Source organism: Amblyraja radiata, chromosome 31 (genome assembly GCF_010909765.2).
Source record: "Amblyraja radiata isolate CabotCenter1 chromosome 31, sAmbRad1.1.pri, whole genome shotgun sequence".
In the NCBI taxonomy this organism is placed as follows: Eukaryota; Metazoa; Chordata; class Chondrichthyes; order Rajiformes; family Rajidae; genus Amblyraja; species Amblyraja radiata.
The window spans coordinates 12,776,990-12,801,405 of record NC_045986.1 but is presented as its reverse complement, the minus strand read 5'-3'; the positions used below and the strand labels follow the sequence as shown (position 1 = coordinate 12,801,405).

At 47.0% G+C, this 24,416-nt stretch overlaps 1 protein-coding gene across 8 annotated transcripts in view; it reads right to left on the bottom strand.

Moving 5' to 3' along the window:
• samd11 (sterile alpha motif domain containing 11) overlaps positions 1-24,416 on the bottom strand; it is a 244,144-nt gene that overhangs the window by 129,755 nt on the left and 89,973 nt on the right. For all 8 annotated transcript variants that reach the window (XM_033048526.1, XM_033048527.1, XM_033048520.1 and 5 more), the window contains exon 4: positions 4,006-4,089. In XM_033048526.1, coding sequence (XP_032904417.1) covers positions 4,006-4,089 — 84 coding nt within the window. The remainder of the gene's footprint in view (positions 1-4,005; positions 4,090-24,416) is intronic.

Below are 24,416 nucleotides of genomic sequence, written 5' to 3'. Positions count from 1 at the left end.
CCTGCTTCCATTACCTGCAATCTCCGGGAACCGCACGGAAACCTTGGGTGGGGCGCAAAGTCTCCAGAGGTTTCCGTTCAGGTTTCCTAAGTGGGACAGGGGCATTACAGCGCCAGACACCCGAGTTCGATCCTGACCATAGATGCTGTCTATACGGAGTTTGTACGTTCACCCCGTGACCTGCGTGGGTTTTCTCCGAGATCTTTGGTTTCCTCCCCCACTCCGAAGACGTACAGGTTTGTCGGTGAATTGGCGTGGTAAAATTGTAAATTGTCCCCAGTGTTAATGGGCGGGGATCACTGGTCAGCGTGGACTCGGTGGGCCGAAGGGCCGAAGGGCTTGTTTCTGCGCTGTGTGTCTGAACTAAAGTAAACTAAACATGGCGGTTGAGGGACATGTTGGCAGATCCAGAGCAGTCTGGGTTTTCTCTTCCTCCAGACCCTGCTGGTGGCCTTTTGTCAGACAATTAATCTGATGACAGAGGGGGAGGGGGGGGAGGAACGACCATCTTCCTTACGAGTCCTTTTAACTATAGAACATAGAACAGTACGGCATTGGAACAGGCCCTTCGGCCCACAGTGTCCGTGCCAAACATGATGCTGTTAAACTAATCTCCTCTGCCAGCACGTGATCAATTATCCCCCCCATTCCTTGCATATCCATGAGCCGATCTAAAAGCCTTCTAAATGCCACCATCGCATCTGCCTCCAGCACCCCCACTGGAAGCACAGCTGTGTAAAAACGTGGCCAGCACATCTCCTGTAACCTTTTCCTCACTAACTTTAAAGCTATGTCCTCAGGTCTTTGACATTTCCACCCTGGGGAAAAAAGGAATCTACCCCATCTATGCTTCTCATAATTTTATGTGGTTCTATCAGGTCTTCCCTCAGCCTCCGACACCCTACAGAAAACTAAACTACAGTAAGTTTGTTCCTTCTTGGATATTGCATTGTTGAACTGCCTGGTTGCACACCTTTGCACTGGTGATATCCATTTGCGTGCAGAAGCCTACAGCGAGGGCCTGAGCTATAGGGAAGGGTTGAGCAGGCCTGGACTCTATTTCTTGGAGCGCAGGTGGATGAGGGGTGATCTGATGGAGGCGTACATATTATGAGAGTAAATGCACAGAATCTTTTGCCCAGAGTAGGGGAATCGAGAACCAGAGGACATAGGTTTAAGGTTAGGGTGGAGGGATTTAATAGGAACTTGAGGGGTGACTTTTTTTACACTAAGAGTGGTTGGTGTATGGAAAGAGTTGCCAGAGGAAGTAGTTGACGCAGGGACTATCGCAACGGTTAAGAAATATTTAGATAGGTGCATGGATCGACAGGTTTGGAGGGATGTGGGTCAAACGCAGGTCGGTGGGACTAGTGTAGATAGAACATGTTGGTCAGTGTGAGCAAGTTGGGCCGAAGGGCCAGTTTTTCAATGCTGTATGACTCTATACAGCATGGAAACTGGTTCTTCAGCCCACCAAGTCCATGCACACCATTGATCGCCCGTTCTCACTAGTTCTATGTTATCCCACTTTCACATCCAGTCCCTACACACAAGGAGCAATCTAGAGAAGCCAATTAACCTACAAACCCGCACGTCTTTGGGATGTGGGAGGAAACCAGGACACCAGGAGGAAACCCACGCGATCTCAGGGATAAAGGTGCAAACTCCACACAGGCAGCATACAAGGTCAGGGGTGAATCCGGGTCTCTGGCTCTGTGGGGCAGCAACTCTACCAGCTGCGCCACTTTTCTGCCCATGTCTAAGGAGAGCTTTCCTTGTAGCGTCCTGTAGAAACAGTTAGACAGGTACATGGAGAGGACAGGTTTGGAGGGATGTGGGCCAAACGCGGGCACCTGGGACTAGTGTAGCTGGGACGTTGGCCGGTGTGAGAAAGTTGGGCCGAAGGGCCCGTTTCCATGATGTATCGCTCTATGACACATCCATTGTTTTGGGGCCAAGCCCATGAAGGTAACAGCATTATTAGGCTGTGGCTGGTCTAACAGACACAGGTATGTAAGATAGACACAAAATTCTGGAGTAACTCAGCTGGTCAAGCAGCATTTCTGGAGGAAAAGAATAGGGGATGGGGGTGTTCGAGGGGATGTTCCAGGGTTTAGATGAGTTGTTACCCGAATTCCTCTCTAGAATCAACTAACATGGTGGTGCAGTGGTAGAGTACCAGGGACCCGGGTACTCTACCACTTACAGCACCAGGGACCCGGGTTTGATCCTGACCACAGGTGTTTACCTGTACGGAGTTTGTACTTTCTCCCCATGACCTGGGTGAGTTTTCTCCGGGATCTCCGGTTTCCTCCCACACTCCAAAGATGTACAGGATTGTAGGTTAATTGGTTTGGTATAAATGAAAATTGCCCCTGGTGTGTGTAGAATAGCATTAGTGTGCGGAGATCGCTGATTGGCGTGGGCTCGGTGGGCCTGCTTCTGCTCTGCATCTCAAAACTAAACTAAAATTAAATTAAAAAGTCACCATCTTGAAGAGCTGGGTGTCCCACACCACATTTATCCCTGACTCCACACCAATAAAGCAAGTCATCGGGTCATTATTTCATTGCATTTTGTGGGAACATGTTTTGCATATTTCTTCCATTATAAACATTCCAGTTCTGTTAAAAGTTCATCGACCTAAGATGTTAACCCTGTTTCTTTCTCCGCAGATGCTGCCTGACCCCCTGTACGTTCCTGCACATTTTTATTTCAGCTTTCCAGCATCTGCGGTATTTTGCTTTTTCTTCCGAAGTACCGTCTGTAAATCTAGTTGGACAACCTGAAGTGGACGTGTCAGGCTCCTAACAAATGCACACCTTTTTTTAATATACCATATCTTCTTTGTATTATCATTCAACAGAATGCACTTAACATTTTAGATCATTTTATGTGACAAGAACCAGAACTGGCGTTACAATATTAGCAGAAAATTTTTCAAAAAAAATGAATCAAGCCTCGTCACCCTTTTGGATAGGTTTAAAGATTTCTCCCCACAATATTTGTTTTTTGCATCTATTACATAACCATGTGCAATGTCAAGCTTGGAGCCATTTACAGTAAAACATGCACCTTTTTAACATACCAGATATCATTCAGAGTACATTAAGTGCCTCTTCCAAGTCAATCGAGGATAATGTATTTCCAAAGCAAGACTAAGATAAACTCCCACCACCCGTAAACTCAAGAAGACTTAATGTCCAGTAGCAGTGATATAAAGAAGGACCCATATTTCCCGGCAATGAAGACGCTATTTTTTACCCAAAAATAAGGCACGAAAATTCACCTGCATCTCGGAGGCCGAAGGTTAGGTTGTTAGCCAAGAAAGATAGACTTAGCTATCCGTCAGTACAGCAACATCAAGAACGATGTTGCTGAACTGAAGGATAACCAAGTCTATCCCTCATCGCTGGCATCTGATGGGAAGCGGATGTGAAGTGGGAAGTGGCTGTAAAAGGACAGTGCTGGGGGGGAAGGGGGGGGGGGGGGGGGGAGTTCCTTTCACAGTGTGTGGGGAGTCTGGCCCGGGTCAGCACGGGCAGGAGCGTTGAGAAGGTAGGGGTCGGGGATCATGCCAGCAACTCACTCACTCACTGCTGCCGCGGCGCTCCGGCCGCAGAGCCACCGCATTGTGGCCCGGGAGGGAAGGGAAGAACTGTCCGCCACCTCAGCGCCTTCTGCCGGCCCGCCCGCCAGCCACGGTATCCTTTGGCACAGACACAACCAGTGGAGGTGGTGGTTGGCGGGTTACAGCCAGTCCCGGGGCTCGCAGGCGACTTGAGAACTGCAGCCAGTCCCGGGAACGCCAGGCCATGTTGCCGACCCATGGACTAAACCAAACCCTTGATCCTGTCCCGCCATCCTTTTCTCAAAATTTAGCAACTTGAATTGGGGTGCGTCTTCGACGCAGGTGCGTCTTCATTGCCAGGAAATACGGTAATTGCATTTTCTCTATTGCTTATAACAAAATGGATGATTTAAGGAGGTTGATCTTTCACTGACCTTTCACCTCTGGGATCCGGGTGCAAAGAAGTGCAGACTGACGGGCTGAAAATCTCCTCTCGCTGCTGGCCATAAGCGTCCAATCTGAAACGAGTTTGATCACTTTCAATGGAGCTTGCAGTACACAGGAACAACACATCACAATCACTCCCGAGGCTGGGGGTTAGGAACATGCAGCAGGCAGTAAGACATAGGCTGAGAATAGGCAGAGTGGGGAGGGGGTGCATCATTGGGTCGTGAGCAGAGGAAGCTTTGCTCCACACCCAGTTATGCTGGACCCAGAGTCAAACACAAAGAAAAACGGCTTCATTGTCCACACGTGATAAGCACAAAATAATAGCACAAACAGCGATTTGCAAACTTTAACTTGGGTATCATTCAGGTGAAGCAGTAAAAATGATTTACAATTATCCAAGCTTCTTTACTCTTTACAATACGTTCAAGAACAGGTTTTGGACATTCACAATGAAACCATTCTTTGTGCATCGTTAAGACTGTTACCTGGGTCTACAACAACACACTGTAAAATACGACGACACAACAGGGTGGCACAGTGGTGCAGCTGGTAGAACTTCTACCCACAGCACCAGAGACATAGGTGCTGTCTATGTGGAGTTTGCATGTTCTCACTCTGACCATGTTGGTTTTCTCTGGGCGCCACGGTTTCCTCCCACATCCCAAAGACGTGCAGGTTTCTAGGTGAATTGTCTGCTGTACATTGCCCCCTAGTTTGTAGGGAATGAGATAACATGGAACGAGTGTGAGTGGGTGATTATTGGTCTGTGTGGACTCGTTGGAAACTGAAGTGTCTGTTTCTATGCGGCATCTCTAAATTAAACAGAACACTAGCAATGTTATTCCCTTCACGACCAATGTATTTGCCTTTATTCTGCAGTTCATACACTCTTATGCTTTCAAAAGACTCATTGAGTGTCTTGCACAGTCCATCCCAGCCAAGTAAATCTCCCTCACACTGTAAAAGATTTCTCTTGGATTTACACAAGGTACCATGCAACTGGACACAATGCAGCATCACACGATGATGAGAATCACCCTATGTCACGGATGACAGACATCCTTGCTGAAATGAAACGGGCTGCATAGTGGCGCAGCGGTAGAGACCTAGGTTCGATCCTGACTGCGGGCACTCTCTGTACGGAGTTGGTACATTCCCCCTGTGACCACGTGGGTTTAGTCCAGGAGCTCCAGTTTCCTCCCACATTCCAACGACATGCGGGTTTGCAGGTTAATTGGCTCCGGTAAAAATTGTAAATTGTCCCTAGTGTGTAAGATAGTGTTAGTGTGAGGTGATCGCTGGTCGGCGTGGACTCGGTGGGCCGAAGGGCCTGTTTCCATGCTGTAACTCTGAAGTAAAGTCCAAAGTTAGATCTTAGGCATGACAAATGGTAAGATGCTTCCACAGGTGGGAGAGTCTGGAAACATTGAATGTGTGGGAAATAACTGCAGGTGCTAGTTTAAATCGAAGGTAGACACAAAATGCTGGAGTAACAGCGGGACAGGTAGCATTGTACACCGAGTGGAGCAGGAATATCCTCGCATGGGATGGTAATCTCTGGCCCAGAGAGGGGAAGGAAGGCTGGAGTTAGTGGATGTATTAAAGTGGAGGTAGATGCATTTTTCAAAGATGGGGATGCTCTGGAGAGCAAGCACAGAAGAGTTATAACAGCCTGGGGCAGATCATATTGAATGCAGCCATGATCACACTGAATGGTGAAGCAGACTTGAATGGTGAAGCAGACTTGAATGGTGAAGCAGACTTGAATGGTGAAGCAGACTTGAATGGTGAAGCAGACTTGAATGGTTGGGTGGATTACACCTGCTCCTATTTTCTTATGCACTTAACCATCAAGTTGTATGGCACAAAAATTATCCTTTCAGCCCATCACATCCATGCTGACCATTTTGCCGATCTACACTAATCCCATTTGCCTTTATTGGAATCCCCCCGCCCCCTCCGTGCCTTATCTATTTAAGGGTCTGTCTAATTGGCCATGAAATGAAACAATTGTGTCTGCATCCTCCACCTCCTCTGACAGGGAGTTCCAGATGTCGACCACTCTGTGTATGAAAAACGTATATAATGGGAACGTTGGTCGGCATGGGCAAGTTGGGCTGAAAGGTGAGTTTCCATGCTGTATGGCTCCAGGACACATATTCTTCTCTCACGAGCCCTCTTGATTTTGAAATGCCTATCTGGGAATAGGACTTTAACGATCTCTGCCCCACATCATAAACTATCAGGTCACCCTGCAGTCTCTTTCACTCCAGGGAGAACAAGCCCAACCAGTCCAATCCCCTTCTAACTAACGTCCCGTAACCCAGGCAACCTCCTGGTGAATCTCCTCTGTACCCTCGCCAGTGTAATCGTAGTGAGGTGACCAGAACTGCACAATATACACCAAATCTTGCCTAACCTGTGTTTTGTAAAGCAGCAACATGGTGTTCCTTGGAGACACAAGGAGCTGCAGATGCTGGTTTACCAACACAAAACATACATTCCAAGATGATTAACACCTCCACCTTCTTAATGCTGACCAACTCCAGAATGTCAACATACACATCCCTGCACTCCCTATCCTCCAAGTCTTTCTCCTTGGTGAGAGCAGATGAGATATATCCATTCAGGACCTCATCCCAGTCACGTGCCTCCACACTTAGATCACCCCTTTGGCCTCCAAGTGGACCCACTCTTTCCCAGCTACCCTTTTGCTCCAAATACAGAATGACTAAAGGGCCTGTCCCTTGACTCATACTCGCAGCATGGTCGTCACGAGGTCATAGGTAGGTCGTAACAGGCCGTGATGCTAGTCATAGGTACTCGAGGCATCAAATAGGTTGGGGCATTTTTTCGAGCTTGATGAAAAATGTCCACGAGTAAAAAAGGTTGTGAATTAGGTCATGAAAGTGGGACAGGCCCTTTAGGATTCTTTGTAGTCTTGCCTTTCTTTAATATTTCATGGCCTCTTTTTGCCTCCTTAATTTCTCTATGTGCTCTCCTATACCCTCTATATTTCTCAAGGGACTCGTTTGATTGTAGTTACATATGCTTCCTTTATTTTTCCTGATGAAACCTTTCAATTGCCTTTGCCACACCAATCTTGCTCTTCACCCTTCTTGTTGGCCCCAAACTTGTGCCAACTCTCTTATAAAAGTCTCTTGGGTTCCACACTGTCCAAGCACAAGAGACAGAAGGGGTGACTTCTTAAAGAATGAGGGAGCTCTGAAATTCCATGGTAGCCACGCCTCCGTCTCATCATCAATGTGAGCGAATGGATTCTCCTCACAAATGATGAGGTATAGACAAGTTATTCAGAACCCAGGACTTTCTTTAGTTGCACCAAGGGACAATGCTGGAAACTATTTTTTTAAGAACTGCAGATGCTGGTAAAATCGAAGGTAGAACACAAAATGGTGGAGAAACTCAGCGAGTGAGGCAGCATCTATGGAGAGAAGGAATTGGCGACGTTTCGGGTCGAGACCCTTCTTCAGACTGATGTCAGGGGAGGGGGTAGGACAAAGAAAGAATGTAGGCGGAGACAGTGGGACTAGTAGGAGATCTGGGAAGGGGGCGGGGAAATGAAGAGAGAGAGCAAGGGCTACCTAAAGTTAGAGAAGACAATGTTCATACCACTGGGGTGTAAACTACCCAAGCAAAATATGAGGTGCTGTCCTCTAATTTGCGCTGGGCCTCACTCTGCACTCTATATCCTCGTCATCATTCTCTTTTGCTTGTGTTTAGCTTGATTGCATTCACGTATAGTATTAACTGATCTGATTGAATAGCACGCAAACTAAAGCTTCCACAGTACCTCGGTGCATGAGATAGTAATAAACCCCGACCTAAACCAGCAGGTAGAATGAGAACAACGTGTTTCAGCTTTCAAATGGAAACATCTGGGTTCACGATCCATTTAAACATTCATCTCTATTCACTCATCAACATCCGAGTGTTCAGGGTTTGTTTATATTCTTGAAATATCTATTTCAAAGCCAGCAAGTAGGGTGCAATTCTCCAGCATTTGGCTGGTAAACAACGGCTATGTTTCCGCTTTTAACACTGGAGAATAACTTGTCCAACAACCACAGCAGTGATCGCTGCTGGCAAAGGGGGGGTGGCTTTGAACCTGGGCCTGTTTCCTTGCTGTATCTCTAAACTAAACCTAACCACAAGTGCATTCACACAAGCACATGTACATGTTTTCTTATGAACGTGTGTACACATACACATACACATTTGTTTGCTGTTCTGGTCAGCTAGCTGTAGGAAGGATGTAACTGAGCTAAAAAGGGTGCAGAAAAGGAAACTTGGACTGGCGGATTTGAGTTAGAAGTGCTGGTGTAACTCTGCAGGTCAGCAGCATCTCCAGAGAACATGTGTTTGAGTGTTTGACATCTATATCACTGATTTGGAGAACATACATGGCAAGATTAGCAAATTTGCAGATGATACAAAAATGGGTGGTTTTGCAGATAGTGAAATGGTTGTGAAAATTGCAGCAGGATCTTGAAGACATTGACACAGAGACAACAACCTCGCTTTTCAACACCCGGCTTGAGATCTAACTATTCTTTTGGTTTATTTATGTTTCATTCGCAAGAAGAAGATGTATCTATACACTGTAAATGGCTCGAATGTAATCATGTGTTGTCTTTCTGCCGACTGGTCAGCACGCAACAAAAGCTTTTCACTGTACCTCAGTACACGTGACAATGAACTAAACTGAACTGATTTTTGCTGCTCTTCAAATAAATCTCTGTTGTTTTATTTCTGAATGTCCTTCCTGCCTTGTTTAAACTGCCGTCTGTACAACAGTCACAGGGCCAAACAGAATGTAAACCAGCTCTTCAGCCCTCCACGTCCATGGTGATCATCAAACACCCACCTACAATGGGGCGGCAGCGTAAGAGCTGCTCCCCGTGACCGCGTGGGTTTTCTCCGGGTGCTCCGGTTTCCTCCCACAGTCCAAAGACGTACAGGTTTGTAGGTTAATTGGCTTGGCATAAGTGGAAATTGTCCTTAATGTGCAGAATAGTGCTGGTGTACCGGGCATCGCTGGTTGGTGTGGACCCGGTGGGCAGGAGGGCCTGTTTCCACGCTGTATCTCTAAACTAAACAATGATACTCTAGCATCCCCATTCACTCCCTGCCAACCAACTGAAAGCCCCTGTCCCACTTTCTTACTCACGAACTCTCCCGAGTTTTCCCCTTGATTCGAACTCAGAGAATTACGGTAATAGCCAGTCGTAGGTACTCGGGGCTATTTTTTTTTTTTAAACGTCCCGACTTACCTGATGCCCCGAGAACCTACGGCTGGCATTACGAGCCGCTACGAAACATCTACGGACTCCTACCGACATTCCCCGAGTTCGAATCAAGGGGAAAACCTGGAAAACACTTTGGAGTGCGGGTGGAAACCGGAGCACCCGCACCATTCACTGCCATGCACCTAATCCAGAGGCAATTTGTGGTCAATTCTCCTGCAGCATGTCTTTGGGATGTGGGAGGAGCAGTGGAAAGTCACGTGTTCATAACATCATAGATTTACAGAGCGCAGAAACAAGCACTTCAGCCCACGGAGTTCTTGCCCACCATCAAGCACCCACTTACACTAATCCCACTGACTAATTCAGTGAGTAGGTACGCTTGTGGTCGTGTGAACTGCCACTGGATGCCACCACATCGTCACTGATGTCAGTCCCACACAAGTCGAGTTTCCACTGAGACAGGAGGCTGGTGTTGCGTTGCCTGCACTACAGATCCCATCTGAAACTCAGGGCTGCACGGTAGTTTCCGTGCTGGTTTCACATGTGCCTTGACTGTGGGAGGTTCAGAGTAACATGTCAACAGGTTGGGGACTCCCTCCCTTCTCTGTATTGCTCAGGGGGGAAGATTAGCCCCGCAGTTTAGTGTTAGAAAAGCAGAAACATAGAAAATAGGTGCGGGAATAGGCCATTCTGCCCTTCAAGCCAGCACCTCCATTCATTATTGGCTGATCATCCAAAATCAGTACCCCGTTCCTGCTTTCTCCCCATATCCCTTGATTCAATTAGCCCCAAAAGCTATATCTAACTCGCTCTTGAAAACATCCAGTGAATTGGCCTCCACTGCCTTCTGTGGCAGAGAATTCCACAGATTCACAACTCTCTGAGTGAAAAAGCTTTTCCTCATCTCAGTCCTAAATGGCCTACCCTTTATTCTTAAACTGTGATCCCTGGTTCTGGACTCCCCCAACATTAGGAACATTTTTCCTGCATCTAGCCTGTCCAATCCCTTAAGGATTTTATATACTTCTATAAGATATCCTCTCATCCTTCTAAATTCCATTGAATATAAGCCCAGTCGATCTATTCTTTCATCATATGTCAGTCCTGCCATCCCGGGAATTAACCTGGTGAATCTACACTGCACTCCCTCAATAACACGAATGTCCTTCCTCAAATTAGGAGACCAAAACTATATACCATACTCCAGGTGCGGTCTCACCAGGGCCCTGCACAACTGCAGTAAGACCTCCGTGATCCTAAACTCAAATCCTCTCGCAATGAATGCCAACATGCCATTAGCTTTCTTCAGCAGCGCAATTGGAAAGCAGTAACAGGACCGGTCAAAGACAGCATGGATTTATGAAGAGGAAAGTATGCTTGACTAATCTTCTGGAATGTTTTGAGGAGGTAACAAGTAGAATGTATTAGGGACAGCCAGTGGATGTGGTGTATCTGGACTTTCAAAAAGCCTTTGACAAGCTTCCACACAAGAGATTAGTGTGTAAATTTAGAGCACATGTTAATGGGGGTATGGATAGAGAACTGGTTGGCAGACAGGAAGCAAAGAGTAGGAATTAATGGGTCCTTTTCAGAATGGCAGGCAGTGACTAGTGGGGTGCCGCAAGGCTCTGTGATGGGACCCCAGTTATTTACAACATATATTCACGATTTAGACGAGGGAATTAAATGTAAAATCTCTAAGTTTGCGGATGACACAAAGCCGGTTGGCAGTGTGAACTGTGAAGAGGATGCTATAAGGCTGCAGGGTGACTTGGATAGGTTGGGTGAGTGGGCAGAAGCATGGCAGATGCAGTATAATGTGGATAAATGTGAGGTTATCCACTTTGGTGGCAAGAACAAGAAGGTAGATTATTATCTGAATGGTGTCAGATTAGGAAAAGGGGAGATGCAACGAAACCTGGGTGTCCTTGTACATCAGTCAATGGATATGGGGAGAAGGCAGGAACGGGGTACTGATTGGGGATGATCAGCCATGATCACATTGAATGGCGGTGCTGGCTCGAAGGGCCGAATGGCCTACTCCTGCACCTATTGTCTATTGTCTAACTCTTAAATTATCATTTGCCAGCCTATCCAAGCCAATTCCCGTCTCATACCATTAAACTTACCTTTCTTTAAGTTCAGGACCCATGTCTCTGAATTAACCGTGTCACTCTCCATCTTAATGCAGAATTCTACCATATTATGGTCACTGTTACCCACGCAGCTTTGCACCACAAGATCACTAACTAATCCTTCCTCATTACACAATACCCAGTCTAGGATGGCCTGCCGCCTAGTTGGTTCCTCGACATATTGGCTTAGAAAACCATCCCGTATACACTCCAGGAAATCCCCCTCCTCAGTCTTGTTACCAATTTGGTTGGCCCAATCTACACGTAGATTAAAGTCACCCATAATAACTGCTGTACCTTTGCTACACGCATCCCTAATTTCCTGTTTGATGCTATCCCCAACCTTGTTTGGTGGGCCTGCACACAACTGCAACAAGCGTTTTCTGCCCTTGGCTATTTCGCAGTGCTACCCATCTTGTTGCTGCTACACAGCTCCAGTGACCCAGGTTCCATCCTGACCTTCAGCGCAGTGCGTGTGGGTGTGAAGTTTGTACTTTCTCCCTACAATTGTACGTGTTTTACTGACGTTGCTTCGGTTTCCTCCCTCATCCCAAGCAAGAGTCGATAGAGTGATTGAACACTGGCTAAATTGTGTAGGTGAGTGGTGGAATATAGGGAGAGTTACTCTGCCCACATTCCCATCCGCTCTCCACTCATTCACACAATTTACCCAGTGTTCAATGACTCTATCGACCCGTGCTTGGGATGAGGGAGGAAACAGAAGCACCCACAGTAAAATATGTGCAGTTGCAGTAGGGAGAAAGTACAAACTCCGCACCCAGACTGCACCCAAGGTCAGGATCGAACCTGGATCCCCGGAGCTGCGAAGCAGCAACACTAAACTGCGGGGCTAATCTGCCCCCCTGAGCAGGGGCGGAAAACCCGGGGGGGCCAGAGGGGACACGTCCCCCCCATGTTTTGAGAGGTGGGGGACATCCCCCCCCAAGTTTTTGTGATCCCGATTTTAAAATCGCCGTTTCTAGCGCTGGATTGAGCCTCCGAAGCCGCGCGTGCGAGCGTGCGTGCGCGCGTGCGTGCGTGTGTGTGTGTGTGTGTGTGCGCGTGGCCGCCAAAAAATTGTGCCCCCCGTCCCCTCCATATTTTGATAGTGAGTTCCGTTCTTGCCCCTGAGCAATACAGAGAAGAGAGGGAGTCCCTGACTTGTTGACATGTTACGCTGAACCTCCCACAGTCAAGGCACATGTGAAACCAGCACGGAAACTACCTTGCAGCCCTGAGTTTCAGGTGGGATCTGTAGTGCAGGCAACGCAACACCAGGCTCCTGTCTCAGTGGAAACTGGCAGTTCACAAGAATACCTGCTAGCTGAATTAGTCAGCGTGTTAGATAAGCACCATTATCAACAAGGCTCATTGAGTGCCTAATGGGGCCTCTCGACCGTTAATAGGGATCCACCAATGTTTGCGCTGGCCATTTACCACAAAGTACCCGGTCTCGAGGCACTTGTACCTCTGGTGTGTCCACTGGCATGCATAAAGAATTCAGGCCATTTTGAGTCAGTGTGTTATAAACAAAACGGATGATTAGTTCAACAACTAGCTGTTGCTTTCCACACGTCACAGCCCAATAGATGATTCAAAATAAGTTTTTGTCAAATGTACCTTGGTACAGTCAGATGCTTTGTTTTGCGTACAACCCAGTAGAATCATACAGTAGGCAGACCCCACAGGAGGTGACACGTGACAACAGTCACCATGTTTTGGTGCCGACAAAATTACAAAGGTTCACCGTACAGTCCTATCTACTGCCTGCCGCTGCAGTAGTGTACCTGCCCCCACACCCCCCACTCCCTTCCCGATGGGTCCCCCTTTGTTGTCAGCCCCCCCCCCCCGGTCCCCTGCAGCCTATTTACACGTGGATATGGATAGATGTGGATATGGATTATAATTTAACATCAGTCAGAATATATTACAACCATTTCATGTTTCATTATGTGAAGTACCAATGTGGAAAAATGATTCTCGGGATGTCTGTTTGGAAGATTGGTTAGAAAGTGTTTCCATTCTCTGGAATTTGGAAGTGACTTTCCAATAGGATAGCAGGGATACACAAAACAATGGCAGGGTCATTACTAAAAGGTTACGTTCCCTGGGTGGAGAGTGTTGAACTAAGAAACAACACAGAGGAAGACCATTCAGCCCATCGAGTCTGTGCCAGCTCATAAAGGATCAGTTGCATATTATTCCCTAACTATTCCCCCCTAGCCTGAGTCTCTGTTGTACACATCCATCAACTCCCTGGTGATTCTTTTCCCCATTAGTCTCCACTAAGGGGCAATTTACAGTGGCCACTGACACCAATTCATACATCTTTGGGAAACAAGAGCATGCAGGGAAAACTCACACAGTCACGGAGAGTACATGCAAACTCGGCACAGACAGCACTGGAACTGAACCAAAACTAAATATTCTGACCAGTCGACCACAGTTCATGTGGAAACGTCACCAGCCGTTGAACTGAACAATTATTGACAATACAACCCTTGAGGAAGGTTGCTCCCAGATTTAATTTGGATGTGGGCCTTTCTCTCAAGTCCTGCTCTGTGCTATTCATGTGTTGATTTCCTTCATACCCAACCCCTAGCGACCACATTTGGGATCCACACAAAATGCTTTCCAGAATAATTCACTAATAAAGCTGTGGGGGGACACGGTGGCTCAGCAGTAGAGTTGCCAGCCGAGACCTGAGTTCGATCCTGACTAAGGGCGCTGTCTGTATGCATGCTCTCCCTGTGACTGCGTGGGTTTTCTCCGGGTGCTCCGGTTTCCTGCTACACTCCAAAGACGTACAGGTTTGTAGGTTAATCGGCTTCGTTAAAAATTGTAAATTGTCCCTATTATGTAGGATAGTGCTAGTTGACGTGATCGCAGGTTGGCGTGGACTCGGTGGGCCGAAGGGCCTGTTTCCACGCTGTATCTCTAAATAATTCACTAATAAATCTATCCACAAATCCTTGAATAAATTTTAAGACTATAAATGCAGGGACAACCAAAACCAAAGTCCTGACAACCTCATTTTTAGCTCAAGATCGCTCATGGATAACTACCTTGGAATTAATTATGTTCCATCTTGACAACCTCTCTACATCATTTTTACAGTTCCCTAGAATGGTCGCAGGGTTTGTAAGGACTGGTTGGTTAAGGCTACCTGACTATGAATCATTTAGTAATTAGCATGGAAAGTCAAATATGTTGGGATTTTCCACCCACTGGTGATTAAATAACTGGGGAATGAGGGGCATTTTAGTCTAAAATACAGTTTCAGGTCGGGATCCTTCTTCTGAAACTATCTTCTCTTACAAATTCCTTCCCAGCCTGAAGTCCTGTCAGCTTAGTCTTCAGTCAATAATTTGCTGAAGGATTGATCCTACAGTCATTCCAATAAAATGATTCTAAGTTGCTAACAAACGCACATTGAAAAGCAATGCAATAATCAAGTAACTGCTCGTACGGAAAATACAAAGCGGGAAACTGAGGCATCTAACTGGTAAATGAGCCCAGGAACAAATTAGCTGACAAAACCATCCCTGTAGAGGTGGAGAGGTTAGCAGAGGTCACAATATGTCACAGAATTCAATACGCCATTAGAAGCCTCAAACTATGTATACACTACAATCGTAACATTCTTGTACTTGGTTTTGATTGTTTCGTAATTCAGAATCACCATCCCCATTCCCTGCCCGAAATAACTCGCTGAGTTTGAAGAAGGGCTCGACCAGAAACATCACCCATCCATGTTCTCCAGAGACGCTGCCCGGCCCGCCGAGTTTCACCCACACTTTGTATCTGCCATTGAGAGTATTAACTGCCTCAGCGGCGACTGGCTGCTTCCAGGGCACCTTCCGCGGCACGCGGTCTTCTGGGTAAGCAGCGCCGCCATTGCCGGCTAGTTTCCAGTGTAATCCTGAGTGATCGTACAGTGTGTTGGAAATTACTAACTGCAAGAACTGTTTACGTAAGTGAGAGTTTACGTAAAGGGCCTGTCCCACTTTCACGACCTAATTCACGACCTTTTTTACTCGTGGACATTTTTCATCAGGCTAGAAAAACGCCCCGGCCTACTTGATGCCACGAGTACCTACGACTAGCATCACGACCTACCTACGACCTCGTGAAGACCATGCTGTGAGTACGAGTCAAGGGCAAACTCGGCAGAGGTCGTGAATTAGGTTGTGAAAGTGGGACAGGCTCTTAAGTCGCCTTGTGCATGAGTCGGAGAGACTGTAGTGAGATTTCACTGAATTGTATGCAAAACAAGGAATCTGAAGAGAGGTCTCGACCCAAAACGTCACCCATTCCTTCTCTCCAGAGACGCTGCCTGACCCACTGAGTTACTCCAGCATTTTGCGTCTATCTTCGGTTTAAACCGGCATCTGCAGTTCCTTCCTACACAATGTTATAGTTTAGTTTAGACTTTCCGCTGACTGATAGCACACAATAAAAAAGCTTTTCACTGCACCTTGGTACACTTGACAATTAAACTAAACCCTCTCTCAAACGTTGCCTCTCCCGCCGAGTTACTTCAGCTGTTTGTTTTTTGTAATGGCACAGTTGCCTTTCTCCAAGTCTCCACCACCAATGCCCCTCCATAATCCACGCCGGCTTCTTGCCACGGGCGCATTCTTCACCATGTTGGTGGCCCGTGGCCCCAGTGTGCAGTGATCCACGGACAGGTGAAGCCGCTTCCCACCTGCAGCTGGGTGTCGGACGAGGGTGTAACGAGCACTGGCTGACACAGGATGTGGGCTCGTGCTACAAACATTCCTGTTCCATGATTATGAACACCCACCATACATTACGCGGGTAATAAAACCACTGCCTCCACAGTTCCCCCCACCCCCACCCCCACCAATCCTGTTTTACCCTCCCCACTTTCCACACATACACACTCGTGAAGTGTCGGGCTTTTTTCCCCCTGGCTCTCAGTCTGAAAAAGGGTCTCGACCTGAAACGTCACCAATTGCCTTTCTTCAGAGATGCTGTCTGACCCACTGAGTTACTCCAGCATTTCGTGACTATCTTTAGTTTAAACCAGTATCTGCAGTTCCTTCCTACACACACACACGGGACAGGTTCTAATAGCCAATTAACCTAACAATTAACCACTCAACTTTTAGATTGAGTTCATGTGAAAGTATAGGTTATACGCAGATATAAAGAGAAATGAGATTGAGAATGTTTACAGTAGCAGTCTTGAACCAGAGTGCATAGCCTCAGAATAAAAAGGACGTACATTTAGAAAGGAGATGAGGAGGAAATTCTTTAGGTAGAGGGTGGTGAATCTGTGCATTCATTGCCATAGATGGCTCTGGAGGCCAAGTCATTGGGTATTTAGAAGGCGGAGATTCTTGATTAGTACCGGTGTCAGAGGTTTTGGGGAGAAGCAGGAGAATGGGGTTACGAGGGAGACATAGATCAGCCATGATTGAATAGCGGAGTAGTCTCGATGGGCCGAATGGCCTAATTCTATCCCAATTACTTATGACCTTCTGACAGATACTTAATTAGTAAGGGTGTCAAGAGTTATGGGGCAGGAGAATCTGGTTGAGAGAAAGAAAGAAGACCACACATTCCCTTTATGATCTTGTACGCCTCTATAAGATTGCCCCTCATCCTCCTGTGCTCCAAGGAGTAAAGTCATAGCGGGCCCAACCTCTCCCTATAGCTCAGGCCCGCAAGTCCTGGCAACATCCTCGTAAATCTTTTCAGCTTAACAACATTTTTCCGACAACATGGTGACCGAAATTGAACACAATCCTCCAAATGTGGTCTCACCAACCAGATTAGACTCTATGCAAGCCTCTGGAATCTTGAGTACAATGTAAGACTGAAGAAGGTTTCTGACCCAAAACATCGCCTGTCCATTCCCTTGTACAGATGCTGCCTGACCCTTCGAGTTTCTCCAGCAATTGGTATTTTTGCTCAAAATTCCAGCATCTACAGTCTCTTGTGTTTCTGGGCAGACACAATGGTGTAGCGGTAGAGTTGGTGCCTTACAGCGCCAGAGTCTCGGTTCAATCCTGACTACGGGTGCTGTCGGTACGGTGTTTGCATGTCCTTCTCTGCGACCGCCGGGGTTTTCTCTGGGTGCTCCGGTTTCCTCCCACATTCCAAAGACGTGCAGGTTTGTAGGTGAATTGGCCTCTATAAATTGTCTCTAGTGTGTAGGATAGAACTACTGTACGGGTGATCAATGGTCAGCGTGGGCCCAAGGGGCTGTTTCCATACTGTATCCCCAAACTAAACTAAGCATTCTTGCTTTTTATTTCAGATTTCCATCGGCTGCAGTAGGTTGCCTTGGTAATATATTCAGGGCTCGCATTTTCAGTTTTAATCAATAAAAACCTAAAGGAACCACCCCCAAAAGTCATTTTTTAATTTCACCAATGAGACTACACAGGGCTAATAAAAGTCAACCATGCAAAATCCACATTTATTTTGCTTTCAGAATGGTTCACATCGCTTTCAGATATCCACAAATAGACCAATCCTATTTGTTGTGGTTGGTGCCGTTCTGCAGCCGAGAAGATGTTGAGAAATTTTAACATGCACTCAAGTCATCCATTACTGTTGCTGACCTCAATTCAGCGGCACTTTAGGCAGACTGGTAGTTTCTGCACTTCCAGTAAGGCTGTATTTAGCAACTGAAAAGACATGATTTTGCTGAATTTTGACTGGAAAAATAAAATCTAAGAACTGAACCAAAAATGCAAAACTGAAAAATATTTTCGCAGTTCACCTTGGAGCTTGTGTGTGTGTGTGTGTGTACGTGCACGCCCCACTCACCATGTGGGCACTCTCTCGAGCAAGGAGATCGCTTGGATTTCACTTCAAATGCTCTACATGTTCGGACACCTCTGGTGCCTCAGGAGTGATGGCAGCTCAGTGCTGAGGTTAGCCACGCCGAATTAACCCCGAGCCCCCTTCCACCCTCACTCGCCTGTTCCCCCGCAGATTAACCCCGCATGCTACTCAGTCCCCAAACACAGCAATCACATTATCTGTGATTTACGGCTGTGACTCTGCAACCCGTCCCTTTAATCAGGAGCGAGACTCCGCGAAGTCCGCCAACTCAGCAGCCTGTTAAACTGTAAAATGATACATCATCATGTAATGTGAAATAAATTTATTAGCGTTACCACTTACAGCAGTAGAGGTACTTCTTAAATTGAGTCAAAAAAGGAACAAGGCTGTGTAACTGGATTATATTCTTTCACTGGGCGACACAGTGGAGCAGCTGGTAGGGTCGCCCGAGACACGGGTTCGATCCTGACCGCGGGTGCTGTCTGTATGGAGTCTGTACGTTCTCCCCGTGATCTGCATGGATTTTCTCCCAGTGCTCCAGTTTTCTCCCACATTCGAACGATGTGCAGGCTTGTCGGTTAATTGGCTTCTGTAAATTGTCCCTAGTGTGTCGGATACAGCTGGTGTATGTGTGATCGCTGGTCGGCATGGACCCGGTGGGCTGAAGGGCCTGTTTCCATGCTGTATCTCTCAACTAAACTAAAACAATACTTAATGTAAAGCCACTCACAATTTACCCTTCATTCATATTTTATCTTTGCCCCCATGCTAAACGAACAGGTGAGGTGATTAACATCTCTCCTTGGATATTTTCTGCTGTTTATCAAGATTCAAAATGAACAGTGAAATTCCACCCATCCCAATATAATTTGAGCTCATATAAATTAGTGCCTTTTAACCCCAGTCTAAAATATTTTGCCATGGTTTTAAATTTAGAGATGTACAGCGCGGCTGGTCGACGCAGCCCTTCGGCTCACTGAGTCCTCGTCGAACAGCGATCCCCGCACATTAACACAAGCCTACCCACACTAGGGACAATTTACACTTATATCAAGTATACAAACTCTAGCCAATTAACCCACAAATATGTATGTCTTTGGAGTGTGGGAGGAAACCGAAGATCTCGGAGAAAACCCACGTGGTGATGGGGAGAACGTGCAAACTCCGTACAGACAGCACCCGCGGACGGGATCGATCCCGGGTCTCTGGCGCTGCAAGCGCTGTAAGGCAGCAACTCTACCGCTGCGCCACCGTGCCGCCCGGTACGGTCTACGGTCTAATCTATTTTCTCCTGAAGTGCTCGGGTTTAGAAAAGTGCCACATCGGTAACATTGATTTACTTTATACCACTGCACCTGTTCTAGGTACTTGAGCAATAACAACCCATGTAAGAATTGCACCTCCCTTTGTTCCAATCTTGGCTACAGAAGCATTGCCACGTGCACAAGTCAGGTGCAGGTGTGCTACGGTTGATTGATTGCTCGATTGAAAGATACAGCAAGGAAACAGCCCCTTTGGCCCACCGACTCCACACTGACCATCGATCACTCGTTCACACTAGTTCTATGTTATACCATTTTCACACCCACTCCCCAACCTCATTCTCAACTCTTTTCAGAAAGAACTATCGGCACAAGAACAGGCCCTTCAGCCCATCTGTGCCGACCATGATGCCCAGTTAAACTCACCTTATCTGCTGCACTTGATCAATACCCCTCCATTCCTTACATATTCATATACCTATCCAAATGCATCTTAAACACCCTTATCAGTTCTGCTTCCAGATATGTGCTGCTCGAAGGGCCGAATGGCCTACTCCTGCACCTATTGTCTATTGTCTATTCTTCAGACCGTAGAAGAGTCTTGACCCAAAATGTAATCTATCCACTTTCTCCAGAGATGCTGCCTGACCCGCTGAGTTACTCCAGCACTTTGTGTCCTTTGGTGCATTAACCAGCATCTGCAGTTCTTTGTTTCTACATCCCAAAGACAAGGTTGGTCGGATAATAGACCTCTGGCGTACTCGCAGAAAGTGAAAACACAAGCTGTCACCACTAAGACACAGCCAAGATATTCAGCAGGAGACTGTAGGAGACGGACTTGATTGAATCGAAACTTCAGCAAACCTCTTTTTTAGACTTTAGGGATACAGCATGGAAACAGGCCCTTTGGCCCACCGGGTCCACTCTGACCACTGATCACCCCTTACACTAGCACTATCCTACACACTAGGGACAATTTACAATTTTTACCTAATCCAATTAACCTACAAACCTGTACGTCTTTGGAGCGTGGGAGTAAACCGGAGCACTCGGAGAAAACCCACGCGGTCACGGGGAGAAACGTACAAACTCCGTACAGGCAGCACCCGTAGTCAGGATTGAATACGGGTTTCTGGCGCTGTGAGGCAGCAACTCTACCGCTGTGCCACCGTGCTGCCCTTATAAACCCTCTTATATCTCAAAAGCCTCACGTTTTGTTCAATTTTAGTTCAGCCAGTTACAAAGTGCTAACTCAGTGGAGCAGGCGGTATCTCTCGATAGAAGGAATGGGTAACGTATCGGGTTGAGACCCTTCTCGACACAAAATGTCACACTCATTCCTTCCATCCATAGATGCTGCCTGTCCCGCTGAGTTACTCCAGCATTTTGTGTCTGTCTTCGGTGTAAAGCAGCATCTGTAGTTCCTTCCGATACAAAGTGCTTACATGCCCCGAAGCAACTAACTGGTGTAGTCAATGCCACTATTTCCTCAAAGAGAGAAAATCTGATATTTTCATTAATTATCCACCTCGGCATATGTGCTAACATTCTTAGATCAACACAGCACGAATGGCAAGTGCCAAGGGTTTATTCTCTGCGCGGTTTTAGTTTTGATTAGCAGAACTGGCTTCTGGAACTCTGCCCATACAACTATAAATAAACTTCCACTGCCTTACGGGGAATCATGTGTGAACAATTGTTTTCTTTTAAACTGATTCCTCATGTTCTCATCGCCAGGCACTTCCACCCTACAGGCCGAAAAATTGGACCAGAAAATGAAATCAACGGCCCTTTTTGATGTTTAACTGCCACATAAAAACTGCTTAGCACCCATTTTGGGAAATTAGACCAGACGTCGCTTCTTGCAATTCACCCTAACACCGGGATATCATATCCTTCGCAAACCACCATCTGCAGTTCCTTACATCCAACGTGCGTCTCCTCTTCCAGTTTTGTGCGCTTGTTGATGTCCAGTGGCGGACTGGGTCTAAAAATATTAGTTGCCAGAAGACAAAGGCGGCCCACCCACAACTACAATGCTATCATTTAACAGGGGCCCACTTGCCATTGGGCAAGCTGACACCCTGGCCAGTCTGCCACTGTTGATGTCATCAAACTGTGACAGAAATTAGATCATGAGCTCACGACCTCCATTTTTTATTGTTTACTGTGGTGGCGCAGCGGTAGAGTTGCTGCCTTACAGCGTCAGAGACCCGGGCTCGGCCTTGACTACATGTGCTGCCTGCGCAGAGCTTTTACGTTTTGTAACCGCGTGGGTTTTCTCCGGGCGCTCCGGTTGCCTCCCACATCCCAAAGACGTGCAGGTTTGTAGGTTAATCGGCCTCTGTAAAGTGTAAACTGCCCTCGGTGTGTGGAGAGTGGATGAGAAAGTGGGACAGAACAGGACTGGCGTTAATAGTTCGGCACAGACTTGACCCGAGGTGCAGGCCCGCCACCGATTTTCTGGCACCCTCGGTTCCAGAGCCTTGCCTTGCGTTCCATTTGCCGGACCAACTGAGGTCATGGCCTTGTGGGGGACCCGCGATACCGGCCTGCAATGTTGGCCGCAGAAGTTAGCTACGGGAACGGATCTACCGGTTCTAGCTGGGCCAGAATTCCGGAGCCCAACGCACAGGAGGCAAATTTGACCGGCCAGATGGCACGGAAGTCCAGATGAGGTCCAGATCGGCCACCTCAACCAAAAAAAAGTGAGAGAGAGAAAGAGAGATGTGGGTTTTTCAATATACACCTTGGCAGGGGATTACATCTCCAGCTCAACATGCTATTCAGCAGTTACATGTATTCCTCAGTGAAGAACGAGGTTTCTAAACATGCAGTACTTTGTTCCCCTTGTGCAGTTTTCAGTTTTTATTTTTACTTGGTCAGTATTTCTGCTGTGGTTTTTCCTGTCTGGAGATGGAAAATAAAACCCACCCACCAGCTTAATGATATTAGAGAACAACTGGTGGAGGTTCTTTACGTAAGGGTGTCCCAGAGGCGCAGGGCTATGAAGGCTGTTGTTTCATGGCATCTATCCACCTCCGTGCTGGATAGCTCTACCCCACCACTGTTAGGTTGCTGGAGCCATCTCCAGGACTGGACAGTTTGAATCCCACCGAGGCATCTGGGGATTTTAAACTCCCATTATTAATCTGGAATAAAAAGACAATGAAATTGCCAGATTCCTGCAAAACCTCAACTGGTTCACTGGTGTCCATCAGGGAAGGAAATCAGCCATTCTATCTGGAATGCACAATAAAAAGCTGGATGCAGTCCATGAATGACTGAATAAATAAACACCTCCCATCTTTAAGCCCTTAACAGCAGCGGCACAGCGGTAGAATTGTTGCCTCACAAGCGCCAGAGACCCCGGTCGATCCTGACCACTGTTGCTGTCTGTACGGAGTTTGCACCTTCTCCCCGTGACCTGCGTGAGATTTCTCCGAGATCTTCAGTTTCCTCCCACACTCCAAAGACATACAGGCTTGTAGGTTAATTAACTTGGTAAATGGAGAAATTGGTCCTAGTGGGTGTAGGATAGTGTTCCTATGCGGGGATCGCTGGTCGGCGCGGACCCGGTGGGCCGAAGGGCCTGTTTCCGCGCTGTATCTCTAAACTAAACTAAACAGTTGCTATTTCCCACCTCCGCTCCATGCTGTTGGGATTTTCAATGACAATGTTTTGAGGTTATAGATCAAGGCAAACATCATTCTGTATCGGAAGAACATTTCTGAAGTAGAGACCAAGAGTACATGCTTACATGATAATAGCCTGTAGAAGGGTCTCGACCGGAAACATCACCCATTCCTTCTCTCCAGAGGTGCTGCCTGCCCCGCTGAGTTACTCCAGCATTTTGTGTCTATCTTACATGATACAGTATTTGACTTTCATGTTAAGTATCAAGCTACTGCAAAGACCCCACACTTAGTTCTGTATGTGGGATGCACAGAGCCAAAGTGCATAGTTGCTTAATCAGCAAATGTAGTCCAATATCGTCAGAAATTAGCTCAATGTTTTTTTAGTTTAGAAATACAGCATGGCAACAGGCTCTACAGCCCACCAAGTCTACGCTGACCATCGATCACCCTTTCACACTAGTTCCACGTTACCCTACATGGTTACGTGTAGCGATTGTTCTAAATTCCCTCCTCTAACTTACAAAACTGCATGGAAAAAAAAAACCTGAATTCATTTCTTTTCAAAGCACTGGGTTCAACCCCATCGCAAACAAGTGTCTGATTTGCTTATGTAGACTCATCCCGTAGTTGAAGGATTGAACATGGTACTGCAGACAGTGCAACTCCCCTCCCACCAACCAACTCACTCACCGTGCATCTCCTTCGATTCCACTCACTCAACCCTATTCCAATTTCATCTCCAAGCCCATCCACACCAGCCTGACAATTAGCCATACTCCCCCCCCCCCCCCCCAAGCTTCATCCAACACCCATCCTGTTTTGGAGGAGGCACGGTGTGAAGCTGCTACCTCACACCGCTGGAGAACCCGGGTTCGATCCCGACGTCGGGTGCTGTCTGTGTGGAGTTTGCACATTCTCCCCTGTGGCCACGTGGGTTTCCTCTGGGCGCTCCGGTTTCCTCTCAGATCCCAAAGGCGAGCAGGTTTGTATATTAATTGGCCTCTGTGAATTGTTCTTGGCATGCAGGGAGGGGATGCAAAAAGTGGGAATAATACAGAACTATTGTGAACGAGTGATCGATTGTCAGCAAGGACTTGTGGGCTGAAGGGCCTGTTTCCATGCTGTATCTCTAAACTAAACTTGCTAGCTCTGTAACAGAGTCATAGAGTAATACGGCAGGAAAACAGACCCTTCGGCCCACCAAATCCGTGCTTATACTCAAGCATCCATTTACACTAATCCTATTATTTTCTTCCTGAGTTCCCATC